Consider the following 13,276-nt stretch of genomic DNA (forward strand, 5'->3'; position numbering starts at 1 on the left):
CTATTTGGTTGGAAATTGAACAATTCATGTCATGTATTCCTATTCTCAATTCAAGTCTTCTGGCAGGCTCTCCTTTGTTGTTATCGCCGCATCCACACGCTATCACAAACCTACCTATACTTTTGGACTTTTTGGTAATTTCATTATCATTTAATCAATGAGAGAAAAGGAGTCAAACGAATCCGTCGGCTAAGACTTATCCAAAACGTGCTTGAGAGTTGCCAAGTTATTGCATGGTGGGAGCTAGATATATAAAAAGGCTACTAGATATAGATCAATCAAACACACCTTACATCCAAAACTTGTTCGAAGAGCTTAGCTTTTAATTTGTTTATTTGCATCAATTTTGAATTAACAAGATGATGACTGCGCGTGTAACTAACGAGATGGAAGTAGGGGTGCCTGCAGATGATGTGTGGGCTGTGTATGGCTCGCCCGATCTGCCCAAACTCTTCGTCCAACTTATGCCCCAAGTTTACAAGAGAAATGATGTTCTTGAGGGTGATGGAACGGTCGGCACTGTCATTCTCATTGAACTCGACGACGGTAATATATATATATATATATTCTTGCATTACCCTTTAATTTCTTCTTCTTTTCATCATTTTATTTATTGCATTAATGAACGAATTGAAATATTTCTTATTAATCCATGATGGTTTAATTTGATACTTAAATATAATTACTGTTTCATCGATCAGCGCTTCCTGAGCCACGTATATGGAAGGAGAAGTTCATAAAGATTGATCATCAAGAACGCGAGAAGTTGGTCCGAGTGATTGAAGGAGGATTTCTTGATATTGGGTTTCGTTCATTCGATATTATCTTCAAAGTCATAGAGAAAGACGCCTCCTCATGCATCATTCAATCCACCACTGCCTTTGAGCTCGACGACAAGTTTGAAGACAACGCTAACCGTATTACCGCTGGTACTTTGTGGTGGGTGGCCAAAGCAATTTCAAACTATGTCATACAGAACAAATCCAAATCCAAGAGCGACAACAACTAATCTGGTTATTGGCGGAATTTTGTGATTCTTGATTCCTGTAATTTATTTCTTCATTTCATAGAAACAGTTAATAATTCCTCTTTTAGATCTACTCCTCTCTGTTGAATAGTTTTCGAGTCTGTGTCCGTCAAAAGTTTGTGTTCTCCTCTGTACGTGTTGATCGAGTAGTTCTCGGGTCTGTGTCTGTCAGATGTTTGTATCCACATGTCGCCATTTACATAAAATGATATTTTGATTTTGATGCCAATGCCGTTCTCGGGTCGTATAGGTGAAGAAATACGGTTTGAGTACAATTAGGACAAAGTTAGATAACATTGAACACTATCAAATAGAGTTTTTCTTAGATTTAAACTCTATCTGATAGGATCTATCTAGTTAGTTGAGTTCTATCTCAATCTAGATAGAGTTAAATCTCTAGATGGAAATCTATCTCTTAACATGACAGTACCTGATGACGTGGCAATAGGGTTATCCTCAATAATTGTTCGGTTCACATCCCTCCATCGTAATATTAAATAAACTAATAAACTTTAATATAAGCATTATACAGACAGGATGAGATAAAGTTTGGAAAACTAGGTGGCGTTTGATAAATTTTAGAGATTGGGGAACTGATCCAACCCAAACAACTAAAATTTTAAGAGCCTCTTTGAAAAGTTAAAAAACATATATATACTGCTTTTCAGATTTCAAAGGGAAATAATAGCTTTTTATTTTCCCTAAATATATTTATCTACATAAATAATTTTCCAAAAAGCGAACAGCCTAAGTAGAAAATCCACTCACATAATTTTGATAGTTTAATCAGAAATTTGAGAAACTAGGGACATCGAAAAAAACAAAATAAGTTCCGGTTCCCGGGTTTTATGATCCGACCATCCAATCCGGGACCAAGTCTTAATTCAATGTATGTACACGTGATGAATGACGCGAGGCATTATTATTTGCCTAACATAACCATCATCATGTACAAGTTGGGAGCGTCTAATTGTTGGCAGAGATCTGAATTCGGATTTTTTAATAGATTAGTACTCACTATTCGCTTTCGTTGTTACTACATCGCAACTGCTTCCAAATATATTTTTATTTTCTCGATGAAAAATTCAACAAAGACAAGCCTTATCTCCAACGCGTTTTTTCTTTCCGACAAAATCTGAAAAACGCGAGTCGCCGAAGTTGTTGATCAGACGACAAAACAAAGGGAAAATACAAGTCAAAATTAAAAGGGGCACATCACATATTAATTGCACTATTCGCGTATAAAAGGGGCACATATCAAACGAAACTTTACATCCAAAACTTGAACAATTTTCTTTCTTAATTTGTTTCTTTGTCTGAATTATTGCAATTGCATCCTTCCAACGAAGAAAAAGATGATGATCGGACGTGTAGTTAACGAGATGGAGGTAGGCGTGCCTGCTGACGATATTTGGGCTGTGTATAGCTCGCCGGAGCTGCCCAGACTCTTCGTCCAGCTTATGCCCAATGTCTACAAGAAAATTGATATTCTTCAAGGTGATGGAACGGTCGGCACTGTCTTACACATCGAACTCGCCGATGGTATATATGCGCTTTTATATATTTTACCCTTTTTTCTTGTTCTCAGCAAGCATTATTTGATGAATTGAAGGAATTAATTAGAATCTAGAACCCATTTTAAAATATATATATATATATATATATATATATATATATTTTAATTAACCAGGAGCTCTACCCCTCGTGTTCTTAATTTATATATATGATTATTCAATATTTCAGGGATACCGGAGCCACGTACATGGAAGGAGAAGTTCATAAAGATTGATCATCAACACCGGGAGAAGGTAGTCCGACAAATTGAAGGAGGATTTCTTGATATGGGGTTTCGTGTGTTCGATGTTATCTTCAAAATCATAGAGAAAGACGCCTGTTCGTGCATCATTCGATCCACCACTGCTTTCGAGCTCGATGAGAAGTTCGAAAACAACGCTAATCTTATTACTGCTGGTAATTTATGGGGAGCGGCCAAAGCAATTTCAAACTATGTCATTCAGAACAAATCAAAGAGGAGAAACCACTAAGTCCACCGAATTTTATGATTCTTGATTGGCGTCCCTTTAATTCTTGGATACTTTCCTCTGTTTTAAGTACTACTTGAGTCGTCAGTGTGTATCAAGTTTTGTATTCGGTAACAGGATGTTGTTTGTCTATATAAAAATAAAACAGTAACTCAGTGTGTATAAAATGTAATTCAATAATTGATCATCACATGCCTGGAATTCTGGAAATCACAAAAATTTCGGTTGCATATTAAAATATCTAAGTTGAGTGCTTTCTCCGTTAATGCAATTAAATGAGTAGATACATTATTTAAGTGCCTTTTAAATTTCTGCCAATGATTGTTCAGTTCATCTCATAATTTTTAACTCTATCGTACAATTCGGATGAATCTCAACCATAAATGTTAAATTCACGGACCGGATTTTTGTGGTGAATTACAGTGTATTTCAACGTTTAACTTTCGGCCAATGAACAATGAACATGGTGGGGTTCACCCTGTCTATTATTGATGACAAAATAAATAAATAAAATAAAATACCGTCTATTCTACTCCACCCCTTTCTCTCAAAGACATGGAGAAAATGAAAGGACGTCTAATATCAGGCCCATGTACAGCTCATCAAAGCTCAAAGGTAGAGGTAAAACTCAGGCTGAGTTTGATTGTGTTCAAGCTAATAACCCAACCCCAATTCGTGAGTCGACCGAGACGGGATATATACCAACCTTAATAATAATATTGTTATCAAATAAGATTAGATGATTAACATGTGGCTAAGATCGACCAATGTTTTAAAAACTGGGTCGAGAGCTAAACCATTTTCCCTCCGGGTCACAGATCAGTGGTTTAATGGTTTATATATAAGTTTGATTAGGCTTATGAGTTTCAAGTACTGTTTTCAAAATCAGACCGGACTGAAAAAATCGGGAATCGGTTATCTGATCGGTTCTGTTTTCCTTTAAAATTACTTTTTTCCCCAAAACTATTGATTTTGGTCAATAAATCACTGAACTGGCCGGTTAATCGTTCGAACTGTTTAAACAGTTTTGACCATTTTTTTTATTTTTTTATTTTCTTTTATTTTTTGTCAGAACGAACTGATTGTTTGGCTCAAACAGTTGAATCATTCAAACCGATAACCGTACCCCTGAGCGGTTCGATCACCGATTCGTTTTTAAAATCATGGTTTCAAGAGGGGCACATCATATATTAATTGCATTATTCGCGTATATTGCATCATCCCAACGAAGAAAAAGATGATGATCGGCCGTGTAGTTAACGAGATGGAGGTAGGCGTGCCTGCTGATGATATTTGGGCTGTGTATAGCTCGCCGGAGCTGCCCAGACTCTTCGTCCAGCTTATGCCCAATGTCATCAAGAAAATTGATATTCTTCAGGGTGATGGAACGGTCGGCACTGTCTTATACATCGAACTCGCCGACGCTATATATGCGTTTTTAATATATATATATATATATTTCTTAATTAAGCAGGAGCGCTATCCCTCGTGTTCTTAATTTATATATGATTAATCAATATTTCAGGGATGCCGGAGCCACGTACATGGAAGGAAAAGTTCATAAAGATTGATCATCAACACCGGGAGAAGGTGGTCCGACAAATTGAAGGAGGATTTCTTGATATGGGGTTTCGTGTGTTTCATGTTATCTTCAAAATCATAGAGAAAGACGCCTGTTCGTGCATCATTCATCCACCACTGCTTTCGAACTCGATGAGAAATTCGAAAACAACGCTAATCTTATTACTGCTGGTAATTTATGGGGAACGGCCAAAGCAATTTCAAACTATGTCATTCAGAACAAATCAAAGGGGAGAAACCACTAAGTCCACCGAATTTTATGATTCTTGATTCAGTGTGTATAAAATGTAATTCAATAATTGATCATCACATGCCTGGAATTCTGGAAATCACAAAAATTTCGGTTGCATATTAAAATATCCAAGTTGAGTGTTTTCTCCATTAATGCAATTAAATGAGTAGATAGTAGATACATTATATAAGTGCCATTTAAATTTGCGAAAATAACTGCTCAGCCCATTTTAGAATTCTTAACTCTATCGTACACTTCGCATTAATCTTAACCGTAAATTGATGTTAAATTCACAGGCAAGATGCGGTTTATAAGGAAAGACTATTAATAGACTATGGAGGACTATAATTTCAGACTTTTGCGATGGATTGCAGTGTTTTTCAACGTTTAAACTTTCGGCCAATGAACAATGAACATGGTGGGGTTCACCCTGTCTATTATTGACGATAAAATAAAATAAAATCCTGTCTGATGCTGTGCAATTTGGCTGTTTCTAATTGGTGGTGGTTTAGCTTCCTGTAGAGGACGGACGTAGAGAGTCTGCATAGAAAATCAGAGAACTCGGGGGTATTTATCTGGCGAGGTCACTCCGATGTTTAAGTCAGTTTATGCGAGCTGAATGTAATCAAAGAGCAAGAGAGCTAGTAAGCAGTAAAAATGCATGTACCTTTGGGCCCCGAGAGGGAGGCCTTTATATAATGGAGTCCTCGTGGGCTTTACGAAGTAGTTCCGTGATCTTTGCCATGATAGAGTATGTTTCTGTGTTATCTGGAGATAACATTATCAGTTGATAAGGCTAATCACTTCCGCCCGAATTGGACGGGGAGATAATGCTTAGTTGTCGCGAGACGTGATCCCGTGGAATTCGGGAACCGGTAGAGTGATTATCGGGATTATGTTGAGGGTAGATCGGTATACCTGAGATGGTTTCTACCTCGAACTAATGTTCTCGAGCTAAGGGTCGTACACCCCAAACTGAATTTTGAATTGATGTCGCAACCTGGTACCGAGGTGCCCTTAGCTCGGGATGAGTACCGAGGTGCTCTTATCTCGGGATGATTTCAGCTCGAAGGATCCCTAGCTCGGGGTAGTGGAGTATTACTTTGTAAAGAGCTGGCTATGCCAAGTTGTCACCCATGTCGAGTCATGTCCACGTGTCCCCTTATTACGAGGTCGGGCCAAATCACCCTCCATCAATTGCCTCCCACTCCCCGAGCTAGGGGTCCTGACCTGGTGTGGGGAGTTCATGACATGACGGGTGGATTTGGCTCGAATTCTAGGCCGTCCAGTCAGATACTTTGTCAGTCGGACCAGTTCGCTACTCGGCTCAATCAGGGATAACTCGGGTTGCGTACGGTTTACGCGCGGACGTCACGCGATTATAAATTCCGCGGATGCCAAAAAACGTAATAAATTGATTTCAACCTCGGGGGTCGTGCAGCCGGTTTTCTTAAGAGCAGTTGGATCGCCTTGATCTCAACCGTAGATTCTCGAATATAGCGGCTATAAATAGGGGGACCCGAGACATTTTCCCTCGCCATAAGTTCACTAGCCTTCGCTCAGAGGTCGTGCTTAGACTCTTTAGCTCAGGTTTCCCAATTCGCCATTTTCTCAGCTCGATCATTTTTCTGGGTGAGTCTCCCTTAGCTTTTCTTTTTCAATTTAGTTTAGTTCGTAGTTATGTCACAGTTTAGTCTTGATAGTCTTTTAGATGAGCCCGAGGAAGGTACCTCGGCTCAGATCGGTCCTCCTGAGATGGAGTCATCCTGGGAGGCGCGAGAGGCCACGAATAATCCGGCATCTACTTCTCATCGAGGTTAGGCACCAGATAGGTTCGGTCCCTCGACGCTGACTGTGGATAGACTTAGGGCTTTAATAGGTCAATACCACCTCCCGGATGAGTACACCTATAGTCTCCCCATAAGTAATTTCCCTTGGGAACACGATCATAATGAGATCGTAATTTTCGAAGAGCAGCTTGTGGCTGGTCTTCGCTTACCTTTGCACCCCTTGATCATACAGGTCCTGAAGTTCTTCAACATCACCATAAACCAATTACACCCGAACTCCATTCGAAATGTAGTAGGAACGATCTCTCTTTTTTACAAGTATTGTCTACCTCGAGATTTTCTCATCTATCTTGTTCATCAAGAAGAACTCTTCTTGTGACCTTCCCAATTCGGTCCGACCTTACCAACACTGGGCTCAGGCACCATAAATTTGCGAAGAACCAGGTCTCCAACACCGAGATTCTGCTTCTTGACTCTGGTGTTATAGTACCAAGCTACTCTCTGCTGGTAGGCTGCGGTCCTAATATATGCGAGGTCTCGTACCTCTTCAAGTAGGTCGAGGTTGGTGCGTAGCTCGCTCTCATTCGCTTCTTCGTCGTGTGCCTCCAGGCGTAGCGTAGGCACCTCGATCTCAGTTGGGATCACTACCTCTGTGTCGTAAGTGAGGTTGAAGGGAGTCTCAGGCGGTCTTCATTGTGGTCCGATAAGCCCAAAGTACGTTGGGTAGCTCGTGAACCCATAATCCTTTAGCTCGGGCTAATCGTGTCTTCAGTCCGCGGAGGATGGCCCTGTTCGTGACTTCCGCTTGGCCGTTGGCTTGAGGGTGCGCCACCGAGGTGAAATTCTGTTGTATCCCCATGTCTTTGCACCAGTTCTAGAACTTTATGTCTTCGAACTACTTGTTATTGTCAAAGATAAGTACTCAAGGTAGTCCGAAACGACAAACTATATTCCTCTAGAAGAAGTTTTGTATGGTTCGCGCTGTGATCGTCGCAAGAGGTTCGACATCCACCCACTTCGTGAAGTAGTCCACTGCTACCACTAGGAACCTCCTCTGTCCTGTCGCTGGCGGGAAAGGCCCAAGTATGTCGATTCCCCACTGTGCGAAGGGCCATGGGCTGGTGAGGTACTTTAGGTCGGCAGCGGGCTGGTGGTGGATGTTGAAGTTCTTTTGACATTTGTCACATCTTTTGACGAACTCAATCGCATCTGCCTTCATCGTTGGCTAGTAGTAGCCTTGTCATAGTGCTTTTTGGGCGAGAGCCCTGCCCCCCAGGTGTCTGCCGCACAAACCCTCATGAGTTTCGCGGAGTACAAGCTCAGCCTCGAAAGGTCGCAAGCAGCACAGATAAGGGAGCAGGTAGGATCTTCGATGCAGTCGTCCGTCTATGATGACGTATTTGGTTGCCTGACGCTCTACCCTTTTGGCGGCATTATGATCTGTAGGGAGGGTCCCATGGAGCAGATAGCTCGCGAGTGGATCAATCCAGTTTGGCTCTGCTTGCGCAATAGGAGCGACCTCTTTTGCCCCCCCCCCCCCCCCCGAGAATGCTAGGTCGAGGCAAGTTCTCTATGTACACAGTTCTCATGGTGTTGGCGCTTGTGCTGGCTAATCGGGATAGGGCATCGGCCTCAGTGTTCTCAGACCTCAGGATTTGCCTGATGAAGTAGGATTGGAAGTCGCGTAGAGCTTCTCTGACTTTGGCTAAGTAAGCAACCATGGTCGGTTCGCAGGCTTCATAGTCACCGGTGACCTGGTTCACCGCGAGCTGGGAATCATTGCAGATAATGAGGTGTTTAGCTCGTGCTTCGCTTGCTAAGGCGAACCCGGCTATCAATGCTTCGTATTCTGCTTCATTGTTGGATGCAGCAAACTCGAACCGAAGTGCATACTCCAGTTTCACCCTGCTTGGCCCGTACAAAATGATTCCAGCTCCGCTACCTTGCTGATTTGACGAGTCATCCACATGAAGGATCCAGGGCTCCTCATCCCATGTCGGGTTTCTTCCAACAAGGAGTGGTGCCACACTGGTTGAAGCATCTCCGTGCTCGGGCTCGATCAACTCAAGGACTACAACGCTGAAGATACATTCCGCGACAAAGTCGGCCAAGGCATGGGCCTTGATGGCAGTTCGGGGCTTGTACTGGATGTCGTACTCGTTGAGCTCGATGGCCCACTTCATCAATCTGCTAGAAACCTCGAGCTTGAGCAAGACTTGCTTCAGAGGTTTGTTGGTGAGGACGGCGATGGTATGAGCCTGGAAGTATGGCCGAAGCTTCCGAGCTGCAATGACTAGCGCATACGCTAACTTTTCGATTTTTGGATACCTCGTTTCTGCGTCCTGCAAAACTTTACTAACATAGTAGATGGGTAGTTGAACCCGATCTACCTCTTTTATTAGTACCGAACTGACTACCTCCTCACTCGATTTACCGAAGTCTTTGCTTTTCTTAATTGCTTTAAAGAAAGGCAGGCAGCGATCTGCCGATTTAGACATGAAACAGCTCAGAGCGGCTATTCGGCCATTCAACCTTTGAACTTCTTTCAATTTTCGGGGCGGTCTCATGTCTAGGATTGCCTTAATTTTCTCGGGGTTGGCCTCGATACCGCGTCGGTTAACGATGTAATCCAGGAACTTACCCGAAGTGACACCGAAGATGCATTTGTTGGGATTTAATTTCATATTGTACTTACGCAAAATTTGAAAAACACAAGATAAGTCTTTTATTAAATAATTTGAAAATTGAGTTTTGACGACCATGTTGTCTACATAACACTACTTTTTTGTCAATCAACGGCTCAAACAATTGGTTTACAAGTCTTTGAAAAGTTGCCCTAGCATTTTTCAATTCGAAGGGCATGACCTTGTAGCAGTACAGCCCAAGCTCAGTTATAAAGGCCGTTTTTTCCTCATCGGCAGGGTCCATTCTGATCTGGTTGTAGCCCGAATAAGCATCCAGGAAGCTCAGCAACTCGTGTCTTGAGGTCGCGTCCACCAAACGGTCGATTCTAGGAAGTGGGAAGCAATCCTTTGGGCAAGCTCGATTCAAGTCGGTATAGTCGATGCACATGCGCCACTTACCGTTGGCCTTTTTTACCAGAACGGGGTTAGCCACCCAGCTCGGGTAATGGACCTCCCTGATGAAATCGGCTGCAAGGAGTTTCCCGACCTCCTCATCAACTATTCTCTAGCGCTCTGGGGCTAAGTTGTGTTTCTTCTGTGTAACGGGCCTAACTAAAGGATCAGTATGCAATTTGTGAGTGATTATGCTAGGGTCTATGTCGGGCATTTCTGCCACCGACCATGCAAAAACATCTAAATTTAGAAGTAAGAAGCTTACCAGCTGAGATCGTAGAGGCTCCTCAATTGAAGCGTCGATCTGGAGAGTCTTGGTGGGATCTTCCTCTGAAATGGGTATAGAGGTCGTCTCTTCTATTTGTGAAGCTTGCTCCTCATGGTACTCCATAAGTCGCTCCAGCTCAAGGTCATCTGCTGCCTTGGCTTTCCCTTTGAGGGCGGCAACGTAGCATTTACGAGTAGAGTGTGGTACTCCATAAGTCGCTCCAGCTCAAGGTCATTTGCGCCACCCTAACTCCGAAGTCCGTAGGGAACTTCATGGCCAAGTAATAGGTGGACACCACTGCGCGTAGAGTGTGGGTGATAGGCCGACCTATTATGGCATTGTACGGGGAGGGAGTTGCGACCACTAGGAAAGTGTGGTCGAATCTCACTATGCTAGGCCAGGTATCGACCTCCACAGGTACTGTGACTCTTCCCAGGGGTCTGACTTCCTCTCCGCTGAAACCTACCAAGGGTGTGTTTGCGGGCTTGATGTCGCTCTCCTGAAGCTGCAGCTTGTCGAATGCATCTTTGAAGAGAATGTCCGCCGAGCTGTCGGAGTCGACTAGGACGCGCTTCACCTTGAAATCATTAATTATCATTTTTATGACGAGCACGTCATCGTGGGGTACTGGACTCCGCGCGCGTCGTCCTCGGTGAAGAAAACGGGTTCTTCTAACCTCGGACGCTTCGGGGGATTCTGTTCTTCTCTTTCGATCTCGCGAGCTGATGTCTTCGCCTCGGCTAAGGTGCAGCCCGCGACAATCGATCCGCTGGTGATCATATGTATTATTCCATGAACTAGCCTCTCTTCGGGCAGCTGTCTCTGTGGCTGCTTGTTTTGCCTACTACTGGATTCGGGAGTGTCTCTATTTTGCTCCCCCTGCCGACCTGTTTAACTTTTATTATCATTTAATACAAAATTTTTCAGATATCTGCGACGGATGAGTTCTTCTATCTCATCGCGGAGGTTTTAAAAATTCTCGGTGCTATGACCGTGATCTTTATGAAAGTGGTAGTATACATTTCTGTTTCTTGTGTTCGGGTCTCCTCTCATCCGAGTTGGCCACTTCACGTAAGAAGCGTCCTTGATTGCCAGGAGGATTTCTGCTCACTTTGCGTTCAAGGGAGTGTAGTTTCTTTCAATTTGAGGAGCTCGGGAATGCTGATCCGGTTTTCCTCCTTGGACTGGCTCGTCTTTCTTTCTCTTGTTGTCCCTGTTAGTTGAGGTCTCACCTTCTCTTTTCCTCTTTTTGAAAGGATGAGAGATCCATCGTATGGACGCCTGAAGATTGTGGAATTAGGGGGCGAATTTCAAAAATTTTTCTCTCCCTTCAATTGGGAATCGCATTCCCTATTTAGAAAATCATATTTTCAAGGATCATTCTTGAACCATAAACTGAACCAGATCTGAACCAAAAGGAGTAGGGGAGAATTATACCTGATACGGAGAAATAATATCCCTCAACGAAGGTGTTCACGCCCAAGGAAGGATCCAAAGATTGCTTCCACTGAAAATGGCACAGTGTAGGATGGAGTAGAATCAGCAGTGTTCTTCTCCAAGAACTCTGTCCGTCGCAAGAAACAGCAGGATGGCACGTGAGCACAGCTTCCTATCAATTCTTCCTCCAAGAACTGATGTCAAGAACCAATCTTAACTTCTCCCACAACTGGAGATCAAACTGGAAAACAGGGCGGCAAGAACAGGGAGGCGGCAAGAGAGTATTTGCAGGGTGCAGAATTCTCTCTTCTTGTGATTTTTGCACTGAAAAAAATATGATTGGATGTCTATTCTCAAAACTGCCACCCCCTCCTTCTTTTGTTAATCTAAAGGATCAGCTCCTAATCCCATTAGGAGCTGCTTATCTAAATCATATTTGGATCAGCCTTCTCTTCAGGTGATAAGGATAAACCCTTATCATATCTGCAGATTAGATTAGCTTTCTCCTAATCTCATAAGGAGGTTTCTAGATCTGAATCACAATCAGATCTGGACTCTCTGAGTGGATAGGGTCAAGACCCTATCCTATCTGCTAATCCATCTCAGAATTCGCCCCTTTAATTAACTAAATAAATAGCCCAGTTCGAAATGGGCTTTAGGCCCATTAAGCTTATGTGCTCACATAACCTTCCTAACTGCTGCCCAATTACGCTTCCTTGTATGGCATGGGACCCAAGCATTGATCTACACATCAGCCACATGGGTTTAGCCCAGCCTTTGTTACAAGGCCTGACCGAATACAATGTTAAAGATAGTGCACCCCCTGAAACCCATCAAATGGGCTCTATGGGCCCAACACTTACCCTAAGTGGTCCCAGGGCCAAGCCACCGTGTAACACCTAGGGACTGTGGGCAGATGGAAGATTAGCCCATCAGGTATTATCCTTAATGGTCTTACACTTAAGCTCTCAGCCCATAATGATCATACACTGCCCGACAAGAGAGGACCTCTCCCCCTGCTGCAAGGAACAGTGTTGCACTCTCTACTTATATAGATCCCAGGAATTAAAACCTTCTTGCAAACATTTTAGAAACCATAGTATATATACTTTTATATCTCATATAAAATATATTTTGCAAAAACAAATCTCAACGATTGAAATCGGCTGTCGGCAGTTTTGGTTTCCATCAGTGAAAATGCATTCCCAATCATTACCTTTGTCCGACAAAGGGGTTGATCCTGTCGCTATGATCACTCACTCAGATGAATTCTCAGACAGTCCCAACATACCCAGGTTTTGACCCCCGCTAAGGATCTCACTGAATGGTATATCAAAGACAGCCCAATCCGACACCTAGTGCAGTATCATAATCGAGTCTATGGGTCGGGTGTAACTTTCCAGTTTTGCCCATCAATCTCCAAGGTCCAGGGCAATACTGAAAATCTGGTCCAGTTCAAAGATTCAATTAATCATACACTGTATGTGCCTAGGGTCTCACCCTGGTAGCTGAGACAGGCCACCCCAACCAACTTGGTGGCACCACAGTGTCAGCCTTGACAGGATAGATCTCCCCAGACCGACCCACTGGCTGTGAACATTCTAAACTAACACGAGTCTCATTAAGTGTCCAGTTTAAGGGTATTACACAGAAACATACCAAGGGAATATGAATCAAATATGCACTTTTATTCATTTACAATAAACTCATAAAGTACATCATTCTGGTTGAAGCTAAGGGCATACAAAACTGTCTAACAGCTCCCACTTGCACTTAGGTCCAATCAGGTACTAGCCGGAGTCCCATGCTTTCCATGTGTTTC

General features: G+C 43.0%; 2 protein-coding genes and 1 pseudogene across 2 annotated transcripts; all 3 read left to right on the forward strand.

Annotated features, from left to right (window-relative positions):
• The first annotated feature begins 265 nt into the window (after positions 1–265).
• On the forward strand, positions 266–1,256 carry LOC148804462 (norbelladine synthase-like). Its single transcript, XM_088896062.1, has 2 exons — positions 266–546; positions 702–1,256. The coding sequence occupies exons 1-2, from the start codon at positions 360–362 to the stop codon at positions 1,007–1,009; spliced, it is 495 nt and encodes a 164-aa protein (XP_088752188.1). The 5' UTR covers positions 266–359; the 3' UTR covers positions 1,010–1,256.
• A 1,018-nt stretch (positions 1,257–2,274) lies between these two features.
• On the forward strand, positions 2,275–3,309 carry LOC104590414 (norbelladine synthase). The gene is made up of 2 exons (XM_010249081.3): positions 2,275–2,569; positions 2,771–3,309. The coding sequence occupies exons 1-2, from the start codon at positions 2,383–2,385 to the stop codon at positions 3,070–3,072; spliced, it is 489 nt and encodes a 162-aa protein (XP_010247383.1). The 5' UTR covers positions 2,275–2,382; the 3' UTR covers positions 3,073–3,309.
• Positions 3,310–3,444: 135 nt separating this feature from the next.
• On the forward strand, positions 3,445–5,007 carry LOC104590418 (norbelladine synthase-like; annotated as a pseudogene).
• The last annotated feature ends 8,269 nt before the right edge of the window (positions 5,008–13,276 follow it).

The sequence above is a fragment of the Nelumbo nucifera genome, chromosome 1 (assembly GCF_055504915.1).
Source record: "Nelumbo nucifera cultivar China Antique chromosome 1, China Antique-T2T, whole genome shotgun sequence".
In the NCBI taxonomy this organism is placed as follows: domain Eukaryota; kingdom Viridiplantae; phylum Streptophyta; class Magnoliopsida; order Proteales; family Nelumbonaceae; genus Nelumbo; species Nelumbo nucifera.